Source organism: Stegodyphus dumicola, chromosome 5, assembly GCF_044657685.1.
Source record: "Stegodyphus dumicola isolate Sdum_Otavi_A_Nest chromosome 5, ASM4465768v1".
Lineage (NCBI taxonomy): Eukaryota > Metazoa > Arthropoda > Arachnida > Araneae > Eresidae > Stegodyphus > Stegodyphus dumicola.
This window is the reverse complement of record NC_140772.1, coordinates 75,806,938-75,829,948: the sequence shown is the minus strand read 5'-3', so window position 1 is coordinate 75,829,948 and position 23,011 is coordinate 75,806,938. Positions and strand designations below refer to the sequence as shown.

The 23,011-nt window shown below is 30.8% G+C and overlaps 1 protein-coding gene across 1 annotated transcript in view; it reads right to left on the bottom strand.

Annotated features, from left to right (window-relative positions):
- Window positions 1-19,216, bottom strand: part of LOC118188125 (uncharacterized) — a 32,633-nt gene extending 13,417 nt beyond the window's left edge. The window contains exon 1 of the mRNA XM_035358487.2: window positions 17,816-19,216. Coding sequence (XP_035214378.2) covers window positions 17,816-18,266 — 451 coding nt within the window. The 5' untranslated portion in view covers window positions 18,267-19,216. The remainder of the gene's footprint in view (window positions 1-17,815) is intronic.
- Between the last annotated feature and the right edge of the window lie 3,795 nt (window positions 19,217-23,011).

Sequence of the window (23,011 nt, the reverse complement as noted above, 5' to 3'; positions counted from 1 at the left end):
AGCTATATATTTACTGTTATCGTCTGGCGAGTTAAAAGGTATTTCCTGTATATAATATTCATTGAATGTTTATATACGAAGTCAAAATATTGGCATTTCTTTTATCGTTATGGTGTTAAAAAAACTAGTTTTTTTAGCATGCATTTCAGTCCTTCCTATACTTTATTCATTTAATCAAGTTTAAATGACAGGAAATGATTAATGAAATATAAGCGGATTTGATGAGCTAGGTTGGAAAAATTTCAAAAAATCATTTAAATAAAGCAAAAACAAAATGAAAATAAAAATTTAAATGGACTCGAAATCACAATATTCATTTTATTTAACAAAATGTATGTGGACATGATTGCGATTTCAGGCAGGTGCTTCGAAACTATCATTGGAAAACAAATATATCAAAAAGGGATTCGGAACTTTTAGCTATTAATGTGACTCGGATCCCAAACCAGTTTTCGTCGTTTCACCACCATATTTAAGCTAATTTGAGGTGTTATTTAGTCATTCAAAGGGGAGGGAGTTCAGAAAGAAATTAAAAATGAAGCACGTAACATAGTTCAGTAATAGAACTATACTGAAGCTTAAAATCAAAGATTAAATTTTCCAAAATTAATCTCCGATTTTAAGACCATTATAAGGTATTTTCTTCCTCCTTTCAACATAACTTCATGATGAAACTGGAAGCACGCTCCATGCGTATTCGGAAGGTCCGGCGTTAAATCCCAGCGAGGGCACTACGCATTTTTCACGTTCACGCATCAATGACTCTACAAATGGCGCCCGAACTAAAAGGCGGTCGACGATAATTCGTCACAACCAGTATTTGGAGTCTTGGTCCTCTAATCCCCAGCAGCCGTTTAAAAGGGAGCGTATATAAGGTACTGGAAACAGGCTCCGATGCGTATTCGGAAGATTTGAATCCCGGTGAAGGTACTGCAAATTTTTTATGATTATGCACCGATATAACGATTATAATTGTTTTCGCTGTTATGCATCGATATAACCTAATGACTCTACAACATGATGTAACACCATGTCTTAAAATAAGGGTTTAAATAATTCTTCTGAAAGACAATAATTATGCCGAAATTATCAATGTAAGTTTCGAAATGTATTTAACATTTTCTTGAGTACAAATTTATCAGTTTCGAAATTACATTTGATAATGTATCTGTAAGTATTGTTCTAGCTATTAAAAACGCACTAATAATTAAGTTAATAAAAAGTGACGCAGTAAACTGCATTTAACAAAACATAATTTCATTTACAGAGATGGTAAGTGCACTATGGTTTTGTTTTCACTTACCGCTCACTAGAATGTTTAACATTATAGCCAGTCCATAACTGCTATAACTGCTAGTTAGAAAATATGGGTGGCTTCGCAGCCAACATCTGCGTTACTAAAATTAAAATGCATGTTATAAAATGTTCAGACACGCTTTCTCACAGCAGGTCCTAAAAACATATTATTCAAATAAGCTAAATCAGTAAGAATTTTTATTTCCCAGTTTTCCATTTGGAGTAAAATTTCGGCAAATTTCCAGCAAGTCACCAGTGCAGTACTACTTTCTACCTTTGTGAGAAAACTGTGATCCATCTGTCTCAAATACATCATATTAATCACTTTTTGTAATTTTTCAAAATTGCAATAAATTATGTATTATAAAGAAATACAATACTGTATTATAAAGAATGCATTATAAAGAAATACAATACTGTATTATAAAGAATGCATTATAAAGAAATACAATACTGTATTATAAAGAATGCATTATAAAGAAATACAATACTGTATTATAAAGAATGTATTGTAAAGAAATACAATACTGTATTATAAAGAAGTACAAAAATTATAAAGAAGTACAAAAAGTACATTATAAAGAAGTACAAAAAATTACTTGAATTTTAAATTTTACTGCTAAGGTAAAATAAATATACTATTGGCCACCAAAAAAATGCAACACTATGAAGAACAAGGAAGAAATCTGTATTTTGTTTATTGGCCACAGTTGGCAAAAAGAGGTGTCATATTCATCAGTATTTGAAAGGAAGAGAATTTGGATCAGTTTTTGGTATGTATATGTCAACCCATGTTGCTGCCGTACGTTGCAAATTTCATCTGCTGTAATGGCGGATGATATATGTTGAACCAGTCATTGACCAAACGTGTTCGATAGGCGATATTCTAAAAAAGACTGACGGGCCAAGGCAGCAGTGTGATCTGGTGGACAATAAAAGGATTGTAGCGGTCGTGCACTATTTTGTTGTAATTTGGACACAAGCAAGCCTTGAAGGTAATATCAAGGCTCCAGAACTTCAGAGATGTAGTGGTGGTTGTGGACTGTGATGGCAACGCGTATTCGGCTGGTGCTGGAATAAATGGCAATGGCATCCTAAACGAAAATTACAGGTGACAAACTGGTGTGGTATTGCATAATGCAGAGGTCGTGATGTTTGCCCATGCGATGCCAGAAGACTCAGATAGAAGACCATCCCTGACACACCGGCAAGAATGTGTCAGGAACACTAGCGAAATAAATATGCGCTCAGTCGCATTAAACATTGACTGCTATTTAAAAAGTATGGCTGAGAGCCCCGAATAAATTTTTGCTACTTCTCTACCCCCTCCAAAAGAAAACAATCCCGCAGCTATGTATATTTGCATTTTGTTACGCATTTTTTATTCCGCTTCATATGGACTATTATCTTGTATTTTCTATAACCTGTATTACTCACAGAACAAAATTTTAAGATTTTTCTCAGTTAGTTAATAATGTATGGCTTTGTTGTACTATTTATCTCCCTAAATATGCAGGGTGTTTATAAAGTCCCGGACCCATTTTGATGTTTAATAACACATAAAATACCACTTTATAACCACTTTTTAAATTGTTGCCACTAAATTTTAGAGCCCTGTATTATATTTAAAGAAATTACATAATGAAGAATCTGCATAAATGCATGTATGTTTCTCGCATTGTAATAAAACAACGGTACCTAGAGCCATCAAATTTTGAATAACGTAATACTCCACCGAATATAGGCATCTAGAAGCTCTAATTTGGAACGTGGAATTTGTTTTATTACCTATTTCGTATTTTGTCAAACATTAAAGAATTTTTATTAACAAATTCAACGATTTCAAAACGAGGAATGGAAACACTGTGCGGGGGGGGGAAATTATCTCCAGCGCGCGAGACTGTATATCAGAAATTCTAAAGATATGCTCATTTTAAAATTATTTTGCGATATTGGTGTTAAACTGAATTTTATGGTTTAAGTGCGAAGAACATGATATTAATAAATAAAGGTAACACACAAAACGTTAAAAAAACGCCCTTTTGGGCGTAATGTAAAATCTGAAAGCTTGGATTTTGTTTATCATCTCTGTAGTAGCAGTGTTTTTTAAATCATCACTAGCAAAAAGTATGGAGTTAGATGCCTCTTCACACCACCAAGAATGCCATGAGCTATGTGTCTTGATTTTGGCAGAAGTAATAACCATAAAAGAAAATCTGTTCAAGGTAGACCAGTGAGGTTTGTTTCTAAGCTAGCAATGGTATCTATATCATGCAATAGTGCAGTATTCAAAATTTGCGTTTTATTACCCTAGCAAAGGCCACCGTTTAAAATTCTCAGAAAATCTTTTTTGTCCGTCGTAAAATCGGAAAGTTATACATTGGTAAATTTGATTTTTTAAATAGAAGGAAGCTAAAGCAGCATCTTTTTGTTGCCAATTTGGTGATCTTGTGTGTATTGCATCAAAAATAGTAAGCAGAATCTGAATACTACGTTAAACAGCGTCTTAGAAACTTTTGTTCATTGGTGTTGTTGAAATAATATGATTTTAAATCTAAACAAGTTGGCAGTTTTCTTATTTAAACAAACAGCATTTTATATTTGGGATTGTAAAACCACCGATTTGAGTTGTATTCTGAACTCTCGTCTGCATTCGAGCCAGTTTTGAGACGGTTGTCTGGTTGTAAATAAGGCAGTAATAAATGCATTCTTGTTATTATTTATAAGATGAATTTTAAGCCTTCACTAAACTACTGAAATCAAATTCTCAGTGAAAACTATCAGTAACTTGGAAACTGTGTAAAACTATTCTCTTCGCTTCCTTCCTCCTTTACAGTTAAGTAAAGGAGGAAGGAAGAAGAGGAGAAGTCCTAATCGGTTTCTCCCGCTCACTGGGTTGAAGGAGTTTGTTTATCAAACTTTTGAAATCAAAATTTTGGTAAACTTTTGAAATTACTTTGCAAATATAAGCATAAATGTATGTATTTTCCTTTTCCTGCAATATTTTACAATCGCAACTATGTAAAAGATTACTTTTTTTTAAACAATATTTCATTCTAAATGGAAATTATATTCTTTTAATTTTCCTTCGCTCAGAATACTTTCAATTTGAACAGAATGCGTTCACAAATTTTCATTAATTGCATTAGGAAAACATTTTAAGATGATTTAATTTCATTAACGTTTACAAAAATTTAAATTTTATTACGTTATTAACCTCTTAATCACGTATTATTTCTTTTATGCTTATAGAACATCTTTCTGAAATATTTTTTAAACATGAGAAGATGTTTAGCTTTTCAAAGATATAATTTAAACCCAAAATGATATTCACAGTATACTGCTCTCTTTTGTTTATTTCAAATTAATGCAAACTTAAGTTAACTATGTTAAATGTTGCAGCTGCTTTTTGATTTTTATGTATTTTGCAATCTATGAGAATTTGGATTGGAAAAAAAAAGTGATTTGTCAAAATTCTTGAAAACTTGCAACTAAATTATTATTAAATAGAAGGAACTAATTATTTTAATACTTCTCAAAATTTTTTCTGATCCTTGTATTTAATAACAGGTATTATAAAAATTCTACTTTACATTTGTCTTAAGGAATCATCTTATCTAATGTGCATTCTATTTTATTCTTCCTTTTAAAGATTGTTTCCCAGTACAAACAATTACTGATCAAAGAATTTATAAATATAGCTGTCAACACCAATTTTAATTTATGTTTACAATTAATTTTTAAGGTTGTAAGGATCCTAAGTTTTACTAACGTTTATTTTATTTTAAAACTGCACTATTACTTCTTATTTTCTACTTTCGGCCAGAATTAAATGCTTTAATTTGTTTATGCAAATTGTCTTGCTAACGCCCAAGTATTTAAGTTGTGGTTTTTTGCCAAGAGTGAGGGAGAGAGAAGGAGTTTTAGGAAGCAAGCCGCTTGCCACTGCAGTTTTACGAGTTTTCATTCGGTTGCTGGTTGCCTTCAAGGCCAGAGGTTTAGCCTCTTGATATTTGCAAACGTATTGTAGTTTCAGCAGCTCGGCGTACTACATACGTACCGTTTTAAATAAAGGCCAGTCTTAATGCTAGGCATTTGTATACTAATTCAAAGTTAGCTTTTAGTTAGTAGTTTTATATTCTTACGTTCAGACCACAAGTGGTTGGTCTCTGTATACCGAAGTTCGGAAGTACTTGTAAAGTATTGAAAATAAAGGGTTTCGTGTACCCTTCCTGCTTGTGTTGTCTACTTCACACATTCTTGAACATAGCTTGAGTAAGCTCCCTGTTCCTATTCAGGACCATTCATGTTTCCAAAGCAAATCAAGAGAAGCACAAGTCCGGATAAGGTCATTAAATGATGCATTTAGTAACTAGATTTTTTAAATTTTTTAACAGTAACATTCACAGGAGTTTAGGAAGGAATAAATCGTTCATTTTCATATAAATTTATAAAAATTTAATAAATATTTTCATATTTGTAATAGAAGAAAATGCACGCTTCTTACAAATATTCATAAATACTCATATGAAAATGAATGAAATGAAAACTTTTAAATATAAGTTTTCATTTTTGGCATTTGCAATTCAATTCTTTATTTTTCATGCATTTACTATATTTTCTAGTATGGTAATTTACAAAGATTTAGCACATATCAGAAATTTTAAGAAATATGAAATTTAATGAGAATTACATATATTATTTTAACATAATGTTAAAAAAATATTTTTTATTCACCAATTTATAATTTTTCTAAATAATTTTCATTCACTTTTTCGGGTTGTAAATTTATATATTATACGCTATATCGCCTCAGAAACACTCCGGATTTAAAGAATATTTACACATAAATAACTCCACTTTCCTAGAGCTGAAGTACATTCGAAAATTATTTTGTTAACTTCAGAATTTTTATTTCGTGCTCTATACATACTGCATTTACTGTACTCGTGTTGTAGTTATCGACAAGATAAAGAGCAATTATGTGAATATTTTGAAATACGTACGTTTATATGAATATAGAGTAATAACAGGAAATTCGGTGTTTTGTCGTAAATAGACGAATGTGAAGAATGATTAAGCTTTGAGGAAAACTTCAATTACATTCGCATGGGCAAAATGAATAACTGTTTCCTACACACTCAATGAATCTGTAATGTTAACTATTGTAGACGATCTAGAAATACGTTTTAGATATATATAAGACATGAAAAAGAGAAAATTAATAAGAAAAATACCGGAAAAATTATTTATATGCAGAAATAGAAAATGTTTCTATCTAGAAAGAGTGCATACCTCAAAACATTTGTGAAACTTCCGAAGACAGAACAAATTCATAAATTTCGTGGAACATGAAAAGTATTTAAAAATCTGTTTGAAAATTTTGTTGTTATAAAATGGAAGAAAAATATAGTAAAAAATTCATGGATGCTCATGTATACTTCTGCAAAAGAATTTTGGAAAACATTCACATATTTTGTATTTCGGTCACGATTCAAGTAAGTAAAAAACTGTTTTGTGTTGAGAACTTGTGACATACAAAATTCACTGGGAAAGCGAAAATTAGCAGTTATTTGAGTATTTGACTGGGCATTAAGTTTCATAGATAAGCAAATGATTGGAAAAGTAACCAAAAATACAACAAAGTACGAGTATAAATTATTTTGGTAATAATGTGAGAATGTTTGTCTTTTTAATATATTCCTACCACAATTATAAAGAAACATTCAACTGAGCTTTTAAGAATACTGTGAAAAGAGAGCAAAGAGTTCCATGTGTTAGTAAAATTCTACTTAAAGTTGTGCAAATAGGGAAACACGTGAAATTTTTCAAATATTATCCTCAGTAAAATAAATAAAATAATAAACAAAAGTAATAATCAGTAAAATAAATTAAGAAATATCTCTAATACTTCAATTCAGCGCGGCATTTATTATATCTGTTAATTTTTCGTTCCGAATGAAATAAAGAAATGACGTTTGACTTGAAGGGAAATATTTTCCAAAACGATGACACTTATTCTCATAATAATTTAATGCAAATCATTCTAAAAGTTAATGTTTGTTATATACTTATATTTCTTAGATATTTTTCTTTTGATATATGAATAAATTATTACAAAATTGCCCTTAAAGTCTACGCTTATATAATAATAAGAGATTTTGATCACCGTAAGACCAGAATTTGAGAAAGAGATTCAAAGTCCATGTGAAGTAGAAGGAATACCTGTAACTTCCCTGTATATATATTAATTATTGTAGTGTATATGAATAATTACGGCAGTATCGAATGGAAATGCCGTTTTCTTTCAAACATTTTAGTTTAAAGTGATAGAGCTGTTGAAGTTGAATCTTACTAACGCATAAGTAATAAAACTAACTAAAATCGTTTCGAAGTACAAGGAAAGCAATGCAAAAAAAATAAGGATTTGCATAGAAATATTTGAAAATTCAGTGATTTGACTGTGAAAATTAAGATCACATATCTTAAATCTTTTTCAATCTTTTATAGCTAATTTTCTTGTTTTTTATAAATGCGTAGGGAGAATAGATAGCTCTTTTCATTTTAATGGCGAAATGTATGTTTTTATCCAATCAACTATAAAGAATAATAAAATGAAGAAAATCATCTTTTAGATTATCATGTTGCATCAAAATATCATTAAAATGTATTAGGTAGAACTAATTATCAGATTAGCTTGAAATTCCGATCTTTCATTTTTAGTAGAACAATAATTTTTTTTAAATATATATATATATATATATATATGGTGAATCTGAAGCTTACGGCTTTTTTGCTGGCTATAATACTTCAAGAGATTTAGGTCTATCGTAATCGTCAAGTGGGAAAAAAAGTTTGCATTTTAAAAAAGATTTCTGGAAAAAAATTTACCCAATTTTGTAGTATAAAATTTGAATGCAGTTTGCAAAACCTTAAGAAAATATCGAATTTCTCAAAATATTTATACTTTCTAACAAAGGGTATTAGCAAAGTTGCGAGGGTTTGTAAAACTGTGAATAAAAGGTGGAAAACAAAGAGTTTCATAGCTTCGCATTTCGAAATAATCGGAAGCTCTTTTAATTACCCAAGAGAATATTAGAAAGTCTTTTGCTTTCTGCATGAAAATAAATTCAGAGATACGCTTTAGAGTAAATTACCCAGTGCTTCAAAAATGGTAATTTGCTACATTCTAAAAATGCTAATTTGAAATATATAAGTAAAGCATTTGACTGGCAAGGAAGAAGTATATGCTATAAAATGACTTTTCGTTCCATTTCTTATACAAAATACCGAATGTGAAAAATTTCATTACTTATTTTTGAATTCTTCGTTTAATATAGACATCATTATTTACTCAACTGATTGATTAATCTGTTAATCTCTTAATTAATTTATTTAATCTGTTTATAAAGAATTTGTATTTAAAATCTTTAGAAAAATCTGAGTTCATTTCTTTTTTTCAAATGAATAATAAAATAGAAAAAGTTATTTTAAATAATGCCCTGCATTTCTTTCATGAATAAAATGTGATAAACCTTGAGCTTTTATTCTTTCTACGGTTAAATAAAATGTAAAGCGAGTCAATTTAGTAAGTGATTTCCATTTTCCTTAATTTCACAAAATAAGTTACTAACGGTAAAAAATAATGTCTTTTTTCCTCAAGTAAATAAAGCGATAAGTGACCAAGTGATTCTTTCCAACCTATTAAATTACTTATTAAAAATTATTTACATTATTTAGAATTTAATTCCCTCCATTACTGTAATAAGTAACTTGCTTTTATATGACTTCAGATCCTTTATTACAGTCTTATAGAAAATTGCCACTACAGAATAATAAGCAAAATAATTTACTAATTTCTTTTCTTGGTATTATGAACAAAATCGCAGCAAATTGCAAGGGTATAAAAATTACAAACCAAGCTTAAGTATTTACTAAGGCAACTAGAAGTTTCAAACCAAGAGCGATAGCAGATCGTAGCTTTTATTGAAACTTATATTCTCATTAAATAAACTTAATTAAACAAAATTGTTTTACGCTAAATCACAGCTCCTGAATTCCATTAATAATTAAACCAACCCTTCATAAGAAGAAATACTTTAACAGTTAGCCAGAAAGGGAGATTGTCACTTGCAAAAAGAACTTCTATTCTATTTATTACTGGTTTTTTTTTCCATAAATTTTTATATTGTAAGTTTCGGACTTATGAAGTCAAGGGTCATCTAAACTTTTGGTAGTCCTTCACATTATGTCTATTGTATTTCTCACTGAAACCTTGCTTTTCTTTGAATTCTGAAAGAGATTCAGGAGTCCTTTGATACTCGGAGACCCTCGTTATTACCACTTGTGGGACTCTTTAAATCCGGCTCTAAGTATAATTTACTTATTTTTACGTGTTTTTGCATACAGCTGTTGTGTATTAGTCTTTGGAAAGTGAAATCCTAAAATACAATTCGGCATTATGTTCTGTAAATCAAAATGAATTTATTTTAATGAAGACTTAGAAATTACTATATCTTAATAATAAACATTTCATAGCGAAACTATTCTAGCATAAAATATTAGAGTAGTATACTTTTTGTTCTGAAGGGAAAAAAACTCTAATCTTTGAAAAGCATGTACTTCAGCGTTTGAACGATTCCTGTCAGTACTATCGTGCTGTTGCTGAAAAGTAATAATTTGTTTCGCTTTTTCTTATTTAGGATAATTATATATTTTAGAGATGCAATGCAAATGTCATCTTGCAGCTTCATTTGATCCAGTACTTGTGCTTTTATGTGCCGCAAATTTCAATTTTTTCCGATGGACGAATTGTTGAATTGTATCTTAGTAATAACATAAAATTGAGTATAGTTTTTTGAATGTTTGAATGTCATTATTACAATATATATATGAATTGTGTTGCAATAGATATGTAACATCTAACAATTGTTATTATGATACAGAAGTATTTTGAAAAACTTTCACAGAGAAGTGAATATCAGTGAATACCAGTACACATATCGCTTTTTATAAATTCAGATTGACAAACGCAAAGCCAACTGTAAAGCAGAGCCTTAATAACCTGCACAGGAACATGACTGAATTTACAGCCGCTATATTCCATAAAGGGTGGGTGGATTTAGCGAACTGGATATACTGCTCTTTTAAGCGATAAACCAGCATCACATAAGCCACATAAACTGTGATTCTAGAATCTCAGTCTGTATCGTTTTCTGATATTACTGCGCACACCCACGTAGACATTTTCGAGTACAAATGTCTATTCAAAATATCAAAACGAAGTTTAAAACTAAAGTTCATTTTCTTTTATTTCATATTCGAAATATGCATTTATTGCAGTATAGTTTGAGCAATTGAACTGGAAAAATTTCTAGAAAAGTGTTGAACTGAAGTGAAATTCTTTCTTTAGCAAAGCGAAATTTTTTCATTTTATTTCATTTAAAAATGAAATACTTTCTTTAGGCTGCGATTTGTTTCCCATGTTATTTTTTTTATTACAATATTATATGAAGACCTTCTCGCTTAAATTAATATCACATAATGCCATAAAACAATATTTATATTGCGTACAATTAAATAATAAACTAAATTTTTATTCACAATGTTATGAACTTGATAAATTTTCGGAATTAAAATTGAAAGATCCAAGTGAATCTTACAAAAAGAAACAGTAAACCGCAAATTTCAGTTCTCAATATATAATCAGGATTATTAGTTTATCACTAGTTCCCATAAAATTATATTAAATAAAAGAATATGTTTCTTAAAAACAATATTTTTAAGTTTTTCGAGCAAAGAGATTTTAAAGGATGATATGCAGTGAAATAAAAGTTTCTGGTCTGAAATTTAAGTTCATGTTAGGTTAAGGGTTTATGGGATTACGTCAAAACCTCGAGGATTATCTGCCTAAGAAAAGGGAAGCCTTCGTGGAGGATTTTCAAAGGGAAACTGGCTCGTATATGGTTACACACGGGGAAAACCACGAAAACAAGTATGCGGCCAGCCCGTTCGCGGGGTTCGAACCTCGGACCGAACTACCAGTGTTCAGCGACTTTAACGTTCGGTCGCTGGTGGGCCTCATGTTTGGTTGTATTCTGTTATTAGAAAAAACAGCCTTCTGAATTTTTTTTTAATATTCTAAAGATATTTTCCTTTTAATATCTAAATGTTGCTTTTTCCTCTTTTTGACATTTTATTGTTAGGTATACATTTCTTGAATCTTCTCATAATGCCTCTATCCCCTTTACACAAGTGTTTCTTTAGAAAATTTTAAAGCTCATTTTTTTTTTTTTTTTTTTTTTTTTTTTTTTTTTTTCTTTTTCTGTTTGTTTTCATTAAAAGTAATTTTTCTTGTTCGCATTTCCCTACTTGCAAACAACTTTTCACGCACAGAAACTTGCGCCTAGGATTTTCACGTTACGAAGTTCAGCCTAATTGCTTACTAAATTTTAAGATTTTGAACAAATTAAAAGTTTCTTTAAACGTTTTCAAAAAATTCCAACGAAAATATATTTTAATGTAGTAATACAGTAATGCTAAGAGGAAATATCAAAATTCGTAAATTTTTACTATGACTTTCCTGCTCTAGCTATATTATGAAACATATAAAAAGACTTATATAAACGTATTCAATAGATACTGAGTTCTTTTCTTCTAGGTTAATTCCCGACTGCATACATAAATATCAATCATAGAGCTAATAAACTGTTTCGGATTGGAAACTGTATCTTCTCCATAGTCTCCTGACACTTTCCAAATACATTATTATTTTTTCCTGCACTTGAGCCATATTTTATCTAAGAAATGCTTTGCTTTGCCCACGGCGCATTGATTGATAAGGTAGTGGGAAAATTCATCACTTCCAGAGACTTTTTTTTTTAATTTGGTATAAATGGGCATGCTACATGTTTGTGACAACGCACTGATGTTTTGGAGTTTAATTAAACAGGTATTCTTCTTCTTAATCTCTTTTGTTTCAATAGTTCTAGAAATGGACAATTTCTCTTGTAACAAACCAATAATTGTGGCCAAGAACATAATGGCTATCTGTCTAAGAGGAGAGATGCCTTTGTGGATAGCAGCAAAGAGAAATTGGCTCATACTTTACATGTAAAGAAAAACACGTAAATCTCATACAGCCAACTAATTCAATTTGCAAGAATAAAATATGGGAAGAACTACCAGTGTTCTGCGGCATCTGAAATTCAACCATTGGTGACTCGCTGGCTTCCAATTAATTGTTTATTCTGAACCACTGCTTTGTACTGAAATTGCATTTATAAAATATTATAGCAGGCTCCAGTGTTCAAAACTTATTGCAGAATTCTGGAAGAAAGACAAACGTGTGTCTTTGTGAATTTGAAAAGAATTCTATCGTAGAATTCGATTCAAATAATGATGATGATGACGATTAAAAAAGTCATCATCTGTGTAAAACTTTTATCTTTGTATAAAATACCTGCCTTTCTTTATTTTTCTGTGGAGGACATGATCAGTCCTCCATTGCTTTTGTTATTATCTTTTAGGGTCATTAGTTTCTTAGTCATTAGTTCTTTCTTTCTTTCAAACTGAAGTAATCCGCAATGTCTTCGCCCGGATTCGAACTCCATTCGCCCGGAACCGAATACATGTCGCATTCTACGAAGGTATGCGGGAAAAAAAGGAGTACCTTATATACTCCCCATTTTAAAGGCCGACTGGAGGTTAGGGGATCCAGTTGCCCAAATCCTGGTGGTGATGATTCATCTTCCACCACCTTTTTAGTTGGGGCGTCACATGTAGAGTCCTTTAGAATTTTTCGATGTCGGGAAACTGAAGAAATCCGCAATGGTATCGCCGGGTTTTGAACTCCGAACCTCCCGAATACGCGCTGAGTGGGCTTCCAGTTGCAGCAATAAGGCATGCGGAAAGGAAGGAGAAAATGCCTTATAGCCTATAATAAACGGGATGCTTTGCGAGCGGAAATCTGAAGTTATATAGGTAAGAGAAAATATAGAGTTATTAAAGTATAGCAAATTTCCTATAATTTGCAAACCTCAGATTTTTCATTAACAGTCTTTCATTTTAATATTTTACATAATTTATTTTTAAGGAAAAAGTAATCAGTCTATACTAAAATATTTTTAAGAAAACAGAAATTTCAAAGCTTAAGTCGCAAAAACTTAAAAATTTTCCTAGTTTCTTAAATGTGTTTATAGTTAAAATTTATATCAGCAATGATAATTGAAATCTGGGTTTGTTTCATTCAAATCCTTTTCATATTTCGAAGATGAAATTTGTAATTTTCATATATTCGTATAGACTTGAAAAGAGAACATACGAATGATTCTCATTTAAAGTCACTGATTCAATTAGAACAGTGTTCTTGTATAAAATGAATAGGACATTACAGAATTATTTCAAGTGATAGTGTAAAGAAATGACGCTTACAGATTATTTTCTTAAAGAGAACGCCTTCAATCCATGTAACTTTATTTAAAATATAATTGTGACCGAAATCTTATGTTTTAATTTCGAATAATCAAATTTAGATATAATCTTTTATGGTACTCCTATATATGTTTCATTATATTTTTACGATTGCATTTATGATAGCCTACAAACATCATTTCGAAAAACCTACAATGTAACTCTATAAGGTATTTCTCCCGCCTTCTTAGCATGCTTTCGTAGTGTAATGGTCAGCACACTCGGTGCGCATTCGAGAGGTTCGTGGTTCGAGTCCCGGTGAGGGCATTGCTTATTTTTCACGTCTCCTGCTTCAAAATGCCTAATGTCTCTACAACTCTTTTGAAAAAAAAATATTTAATCTGAATAACTGATTTTAAAATTGAATTGAGTTATTTTTAATTATGACTATTTGGTAAAATTCTTCACTCCTTTCTTTGGACAAACAACCTTTGCGTGCTTTGCGGTAATTGATTAAAGAAACAAACGGCGATATAGGATTTATTACATTTTAACAGCTGTTGACACCTAACTTATCAAGTTTTCTTCAACGCGATTGATTTATTGCGAATCAGGCCCAAAATTAAAAGTATGTTGTTCGTATAAAATTAATTATTAGGTGAATTAAAAGGGCAATCTTCGTTCCGATACTTAATAAGCCAGAATAATGATGAAGATTTTATTCTGCTTATGATCTGTCTTAAATATTCAAAAAAGTATTATTTCGCTTCTTTGAAACCAAATTTGGAAATTTGAATAAGATCTGAACGTTTTTGTATACTTCCTCTTTATAAAATATATAAAGTACTGCCTAAAAACATCATTTTGAAAAATGTTCTCTATGATAATTCTGTGATAATTTTTTTTCATCACAGGAGAATTTGGGGGAAAATTTGGCACAGGAAATCCTAGCACCAGGCATTTTTAACATAGCATATGAAGTAATGCGTTGTGTACTATCACTTGATAAAGTCGATTAATAACCATTTAATACTAAGGCTGTTCGCACACATTTTAGATGACTTTCATTCTATTTACAGAAATATTTTACCGAAAATCTTTGCGGTTTAAACGTTTCATCTGATAACTCTTATTATTCGTTATCTTTCTATACCGTAATTTCCAAGACAGTAAAACTTTTTTTAACAACAGAAGAAGTATTTTACCCCACTCCTCTCAGCTTTCGAAAGTCCAAGTAGGGTTGTAGGTCGACGTTTGGACAATCCACTTTTTTCAAAAGCTCAAAAATCCGTGGATGATATATCAGGAGATTTAGTAGGATATGAGTGAAGGATATGCTCTTGATACACGTTTCTTGTTCCATTTTTTTCCAGGAAATTAAAAGTGGATTTTGACGTGCGGCTGATTGCTTTGTTTTGATGCAATTCTACTGATTGATGGCACTGTAGGTACACAGAAGGTATTTCACATTTAAAATTCGGGTATAAAATATGTTCCTGATAATATGTGCAGTTGATCTTAACAGCTTTCTGCACTCTCTTTAATTTTTATTTATTGTTATATCAAAAACCAGCAATGATCGTAAATCCCTTTGGAAAAAAACCTTTTTTAGATTCTTTGAAACATGTTCTAACATTTTCCCTACTCTTTGATGATAATAAACGCATTTATGTTTACTGCGTTCTTTTAAATATAATTGAGATTCATCTATTGTGACAACACTTCTCCATTTTTTCCGAATAATTGTTTCTCACAGATAATTCTGCAGCGTGTTCTGCTTTCAGCGATACATCGTGGAGAAATATGATGCACATTATGTTTTTTCACCTTTTTTAAGATTCAAATCAGCATTTGTTACTTTCTTTACAGTTGACACAGAGCATTTTAATGATTATGCAACTGTCCTTTCACTTGGAAGATTTTCTTTTAACAACATTCGAAACATTCATTTTTTTTTTTCTTGGATATGTACTTTGAACAATTTTTCTCCTTCAAGCTAAACTTTGAAGTTTATTTCCTTTCTTATTAGCAATACTTTCTATTAGATATTCCTTTAGATACTGGAAAATTCATGGCTTTCACAGCATTTTTTTATAACTAAAAACTAATAGGTGTATTTAATTATGGCAAAGCACACTAAGGCTATCTGCCTAAGGGTTGGGATGCCTTCGTGGAGAACTTTCTAAGGGAAACTGACTCGTATACACGTTACACATGGGGTAAAACACGAAAACACCCATGCAGCCAGCCCGTTCGCAGGATTCGAACCTCGGACCGAACTACCAGTGTTCAGCGACTTTAACGTTCGGCCGCTGGTGGGCTTAATACTGATGGGAAATAATTTTCTGTAGAAAGAACACAAACATACTCTTCCGTCCATTGATCCTTTAAAAATGCAATTTTGCAAGAAACCAAAATTATCAAGTACTATACGATAAATTACGTTTACAAAACTATAGCTGCAATTAATTATTTTTTTCCCAAGCAGGCGAGTTTTTTTTTATTGCAAAGCAATGTCGTCTGAAAAAGGAGTGAACAACCTTTGTAGCTTAGAAGTATATTTTGCAATAAATACTACATTTCACAAAATGGCTTTTAAAATAATTACTGTACAAATTTTAAAATAATTACTGTACAAATAAAAACAATAAATATCATACTTTTAAAACCTTTTTTTAAGACAGATGTTGTCATGAATAATACTTCCCACTCCATCTCTGAGCTACAGATTTTAAAAAGTAGTAGGAATGAAGAAAATATTTTTAGCATTTACCAAGAGGATGTTACAAAAAATTCACAACAATCTTAACAGAAGTGTAATTTAAAAATCAGAAGCTTCATTAATCACACATGAACAATTAAGTACGAGATAGAAGATTTGGAATTTTTGATCTAGAGAGTAAAGGTTTGCATAAAGGTATTACAAACAAATAAAAAGTAACAAATATTTGTATGCCAACTGCTTGTAAAACAAGCAACTTACTGATCAAAATAATACTTTTAAGTCTGAAATGGAAAACTCACTGATATTAACTATAAACTTAATCTATCCTTTTATTAATTGTGAAACATACATCAAAATATTCTGTGATTTAAACAAAAAATAATCTATCCTGCCAAATTCTGGTTTTAATAGTGTGAAAGTAGAGAATTTAATAATTAAGATGTGCTCAACAAATACTTCAAAAGGAAGCACTGAAGAAATATAGAGTGCAAAATAATCTTTCTCATTCTTTTTTTTCCTCCTTTCTATAGCAGAAACAGGTTTTTAATTAATTAGTTAAACATTCTACCTCGTTAAAGAGTCTTAAAGAAAATATCATTTTAACATTAGCAATGTAAGAACAACAGCTGTATACCACATTAAAAATAACTTAGTCAATGTCAATGCCTTTTGTCAAAAAAGCCATTTTGTCAAATGCTCTGTGTCAACATGCATTGACAGGTAGTTATTTGAAAGTTTATATAGAAAATAAATTTATTACTTCTTTATATTTTCTTTTTGACAATATTACCTATCGTTGCTTTAGATGCAGAAAACTATGACTTTCATAACCTTTTTTAATAACTAAATGCGAATAATTTTCTTCGGAAAGAGTACAAACATAGCCTTCCGTCCATAGCTTCTTTAAAAGCATAGCTCTCCGAAGCTTTCATTTTGCAAGGAAACGTTGTCAAATAGCAGACGATAATTTACTCTTTCAAAAATATAGTTGCAGTTAATTTTTCCTCCAAACACGAATTGTTTTTGATACCAAAGTAAATTTGTCTAAAAAATGGGTGAACAGCCTCTATAAGTGTTCGAAATAATAATATTAGTTAATAAATTGACTGTTTCTATGATTGACTTTTAATATTGATTAAAATAAAATAATAAACTGAATAGTCAATAAATAGTCAATCTGAATTATCAGTTTGAATAATTAACCATTTTAGTTTGAAAAATATACGAAATATAGCTCTTAAATAGTTGCTTACCGGGCAATAATAAATCATTTTTTTCAGAATTTTTGCAAAATATTCAATTGCTATGTTATACATAATTGAAATTTCTTTCTTTATATTTTTAATTAAAAACTTTTATTACAAATCATAGATATATGCTTACCTTCCATCGATGTGAGAGCTAAAAGTGGATCGACCATGGTTCCAGGTCTAAGGCGCTGAACTTCTACACTTGCCGTGTTATTCAAAGCAGGCCCGTTGTTCAAAGCAGTCCTGAATGTAGGAGTCAGAGTTTCATGTCTTTCATCAGAGCCATTACCCATTTGCGAACTATCTGGTACTGGACTTGTTGTCGAAGACGAAGATAATAAGGATCTCGTAGTTCCTGATTTCGTAGTTAGTGGAGGTGATGACCACAGTTGAGGAAGCCACGGAACAGGCCAAAATGGAGGAATATCTCGATTCATAGAGCTAACCAGAAAAGGCGAGAGGGAATTTGCTCCAGGCCAAAATCCGGCTTCAAGAAAAGGTAAGTAGCGAGAATGTGCATCTGGTGGCACAAGATGACTGCAGATATTAGTGATGGCTTCTGGTTTACTAGTTGGTAAATCCATTTCGAATGTTATCTTCACTTCCTGTTTCTCAGTTCAGAATGTCTTTTAGGGTGTTTTATTCTAGATACCGATTATGGTTAACACATCTCGAAAATTTCGTTCATTTTTTTTTTTTTTTTTTTTGTCTGTAAACTAATTTTATTAATACAGTTTCTTCAGATTCATTGACATGTAGTTGAGGACTAAATTACAACTTTCGTTTTAAAGGTCACAGCAAAATCTTAAGAAATATCGTGATAAAGGGATTGCATTCCGATTTATCATAGAATATTTATCATCATACTCACAGCATCACAGTTAAATTGGATACTGTTGCACAAAAAATTAGCTTTCAATTTTTATAACTTTTTTAATATGGACAATTCAGCAAGTAGTCTTTTAACAATTATTTGTTATTCAAATCTTTTAAATATGGTTTAAATTTGATAACATAAGATTGAAAACTGTGATTTATAAATAAAAATTCCGATTTCATATTGTAGTAGAATTCAGAATTTCAAATCAGAATAATTACCTGAATCAATCAATTTATTGTATTTATCATCGTTATCAAGCATCTTATTTTTCCCTTTTACCTTTTGACTTAATAAATCTTAACAACCTAGCTTCGATAACATGCATAAAGAATATTTAACTAAATAGAAGCATGAATACAGTTCTTCAAACGATGTGTATGGCACTTTACTGCCACTGTAATAAGCGATAAGGGTATCAAGCAGTGCGCGACACGTGAAACAGTAAGTTTTGATTCATGTCGTCGAGGCCAACCACTGTGACGATGGAAGGGGGCCCCAATGATAATGATCCCTGAACTCGACGGCCTCTTGTTTAATGAGTTGTCACCATTTGTTTGGTCACATGGATCTGCCACACTGAGACCACGAAGAGTTACTCACGGCAGTACAACTTTCGATGGGGAAAAATTATTCCCCTTCTCATTTAATATTTATGCTCACTCTTATTATTGCGCCACTTTACGAAGCGTGACCCGTGTCGGCAAGGAAAGTGGACATAGAATTTTTTCGGACAGCAGTAGGGAAATTTTTGCCACTTTTCGAAGATCTTTCTTGTGAGGGACCGTCTATAAAACCGACGTCAAGTATAACTACATTTTTTAAATACACGCACACACACACACACAAAAGAATCGATTACGTATTTTCTTATCTAAGAGTTAATTTAGTTTAACTTTTTGTCTTGCCGAAGGGAAGAAAGATAAGTATTGAAAATTTTATTACACAATAGAATGAAATAAAAAAAATGCTCTTTAATGAAACAAGGAAAAATTTATAAAAATTAGAACAACGTTAAAAATGGTTAAAAATTTCATTCATAGTAGATTTTTTTTTATTGTAAGCTTTTTATACCGAAGTTAACTAAGAATCTCTTAAATTTAATCTTTACGGAAATATTACAAAGAAAATTTCATTACTTTTATATAAATTGCATAAAAGATTATCGAAATATTATCATAAACTTGGTTAATTACAAGTCGTTATTTAATTTATTTGTAATATTGACAACAAAATATTAGCGGATTCTAATCAGAAGAACCCTGAATAACTTCGGAATCTAAATTTCCGTGATAAAATAAAAATAAAAAATCTAAAATTTTAGAGTTCCGTTTTATTGAAATCTGGACAAGTCAAATGGAAGGTACAAAATGTTTTATTTAAGTCATCTGAAATTTTCATTGAAATAGATCAGATGAATTTACATGTTGTATTATTATTATAAGGCTGTCTTCATGGCAGACAGCCTTCATTATTTATATGTAACAATCCGGTTTTGGAAGCTAAGAGAAAAAAATTCTTTTGTAGACCACTGATTATTATAAGATATATGCTACTAAAATCTGTGCGCATCTATTTGTTTGTTTGGGGTATTATCACCTTCGTAACGACGGGGAGTTGAGTTTTGAGAGAGGTATTCTCAGATTCTAAAAATTCGTGGCAAGACATTTCGACTATTTTCATCTTCGTACGATAATTAGCCGAAATACTAATTAAAACCTCTGCATACGCTAATTTTCGCCTTTATTTTTCCAAATGGCAACAGTCTCGCACGCTGGGCATAAAATTCTGCATTTTTTCGAAAAGTATTGCCAGTGCTCGCTTTCAAATCGTAGAGTTTGTTAATCAAAAATTGTAAGTTGTAATAATTGTAAGTTTTACAAAATCTGAAATAAAAATAGCATTGCGAAATATTAAACATATTATTATTACGTAAGATCATGTACGGTTGTTGCAGAAAGCATGCGATTGCATGTGACGTCATTGTATGTCGAAAATTTTCAATTAATGACATCATTTTAAATAAATTGCTGCTGTTGGCAACTTTTTTGTTTCAGGTTAGGATAACTGACATGATATGTTATTGCCACATTAATTCTTTTATTGATATTGAGGTGTTGGTGGTGTATTTAATTATGGCAAAGCACACTAGGGCTATCTGCCTAAGAGGAAGGATGCTTTTCGTGGAGGACTTTCTAAGGGAAACTGGCTCGTATACACGTTACACATGGGGAAAACCACGAAAACACCCATGCAGCCAGCCCGTTCGCGGGATTCGAACCTCGGACCGAACTACCAGTGTTCAGCGACTTTACCGCTCGGCCGCTGGTGGGCCTATTGATATTGAGAAAAAGGTGTTATACTCCATTAAATTTAAATCATGACGTCATACATATGCTTATTAACCTGAAGTGTCAAAAGCTTCGTTTTGTAGTTTGGAAACAAAAAATTATTTACAAATTGGTTGTTGCTTGGAAAGACTGAACTGATTTCATTCGTACTGAAATGTTTTTATACATTTTCTTTTCAGTTGCAGATAGAACTTATGGATTTTCCTTTGGCCGCAGGCCACTGGCTTGCCCTCAAGTTACATGTAATTCCGGAAAGTGATTCTTTTATTTCAAAGGATTCGGAGATGTTATAAGATTTATTGTAGGCACTGAATATAAGACAAATTTACAAAGTGACAATATTTATATTTTTAAATACAAAAAGAATAAATTAAAGTAAATCTTTAATTTATTCTTTTTAACGAACCCAATACAAAAAGATGCTCATTTGTCAAATGCTCAATAACTGCATTTTTCAGTCAGTCTTTTAAACAAATAAGAAAATTTCTTAGACAGGGAATTTTAAATCTTGAATTCAGTTTCTGCTCATTTGCTGTTTAAAAGTTAGGACAAGCAGCCAAATAGCTAAAACATGGTGTAGCATTGTCCTGGGCTTTATAACGAAACCTGGAATAATTTAGCACTCAGAAATGTTTTTTATACATCAAAAATCAAAACTAGTATCACAGGCATTAAATTATTAAGTATAACAGACCGATAATTCTTAAGAGCTTTACCATATTTTACGATCAAAATAACATTAATATTTGAGAAAAATAACGTAACTCAGTGTAACATAAATTAATTACCTTAATATTATTTTATGATGAGCAAAAATCTAATCGAGGATTCTATTACTAGTTTTTGCATTGTGAACTAGCAGCCGAATATATTTAATTCATTAAAATAAGAGGCAGATTTATACATTTAGATGTTATTTTCAGGTAAAAAAGAATAAGATAGTTACTTTTGTGATAGTTAGTTGAATTATATAGCAGATAAATTATTTAAAATAGAGGACTACTTTGATGGAGTGATAGAAAATCTTAAAAGCATAGTTAGTTGCTGCAGAATTTATTTAATCATTTAAACATCCTACTGGAGAAATGTTTTAAGCAAATTTATCTCTCGAATTAGTTAAAGCACAGTATGTTTAGAATTATGTCTTCCTAAAAGAAAGTTACAATACAAATTCTTAGGAATAATTTTCTTCTCCTTCATATTAATTTAACTACGTTTTTAGCTTTGATTCAATTCTTGGATTACTTCAATCTTTCTCTCTTCTTTTAAGACGAAAATTGAGCTGTAGAATAGAGTATATAACGCATTCTACTTAACATTGTTTAGTACTGTTGTTTTAAATCTACTAATTGAAACTAATGAGTGAGATTTCTCTGTTTGTATGTTCAATAACAATTTCTGTTATTTAGTTTATGGAAACCTCTTAGAATAAGTAATAACCTGTCAACTTAATTCATCGAGAATATAGAAAGCACTCGAGAATAAAATACATGAAAACCCTCACTACGATCACCTTCCTAAGACTTGTTTTGAACGTGACGCTGTCATTTCGTTTGTTACTTATTTAAAATTTTCACATTATTCTATGTCTTAAAATTAGAAATTAAAGTTAATGATCTAAAACTGCAATAGTATATTACAAGTGAAAAAATTGACAGTTTCAGACACGCGCGTGTCGGATTTGCGCAATGCTTGTGGGGGTGCCCACAAAATTTTCGTAAATATTATGAGGTCTTGGGGATCGCGAAAAAATCTCAATGATAAAAAGGGGTCACGACTGAAAAAAGTTTAAGAAACCCTGATCTAATGAAAAAAAAAAAAAAAAAAAAAAAAAAAAAAAAAAAAACTGAAAAGAATTTAATAGAAGTTAGGCGATGATTTTGTTACCAGCAGTCTTTCACTAAAATTGAATACTTTAATTAAATGCTATTTTTATTCAAAACAGATTGAACCACAACACTGAATTATGAGGGCCTTAGTTATATTTTCAATTTCCTAATTTCTAATTTTCTAAAGCCTCTAATGATTAGCTTGGAACTAAAATGATTACATCTGTGAACCGCTAGCGTTATTTTTTTATAATAAAATTCGATATAATATG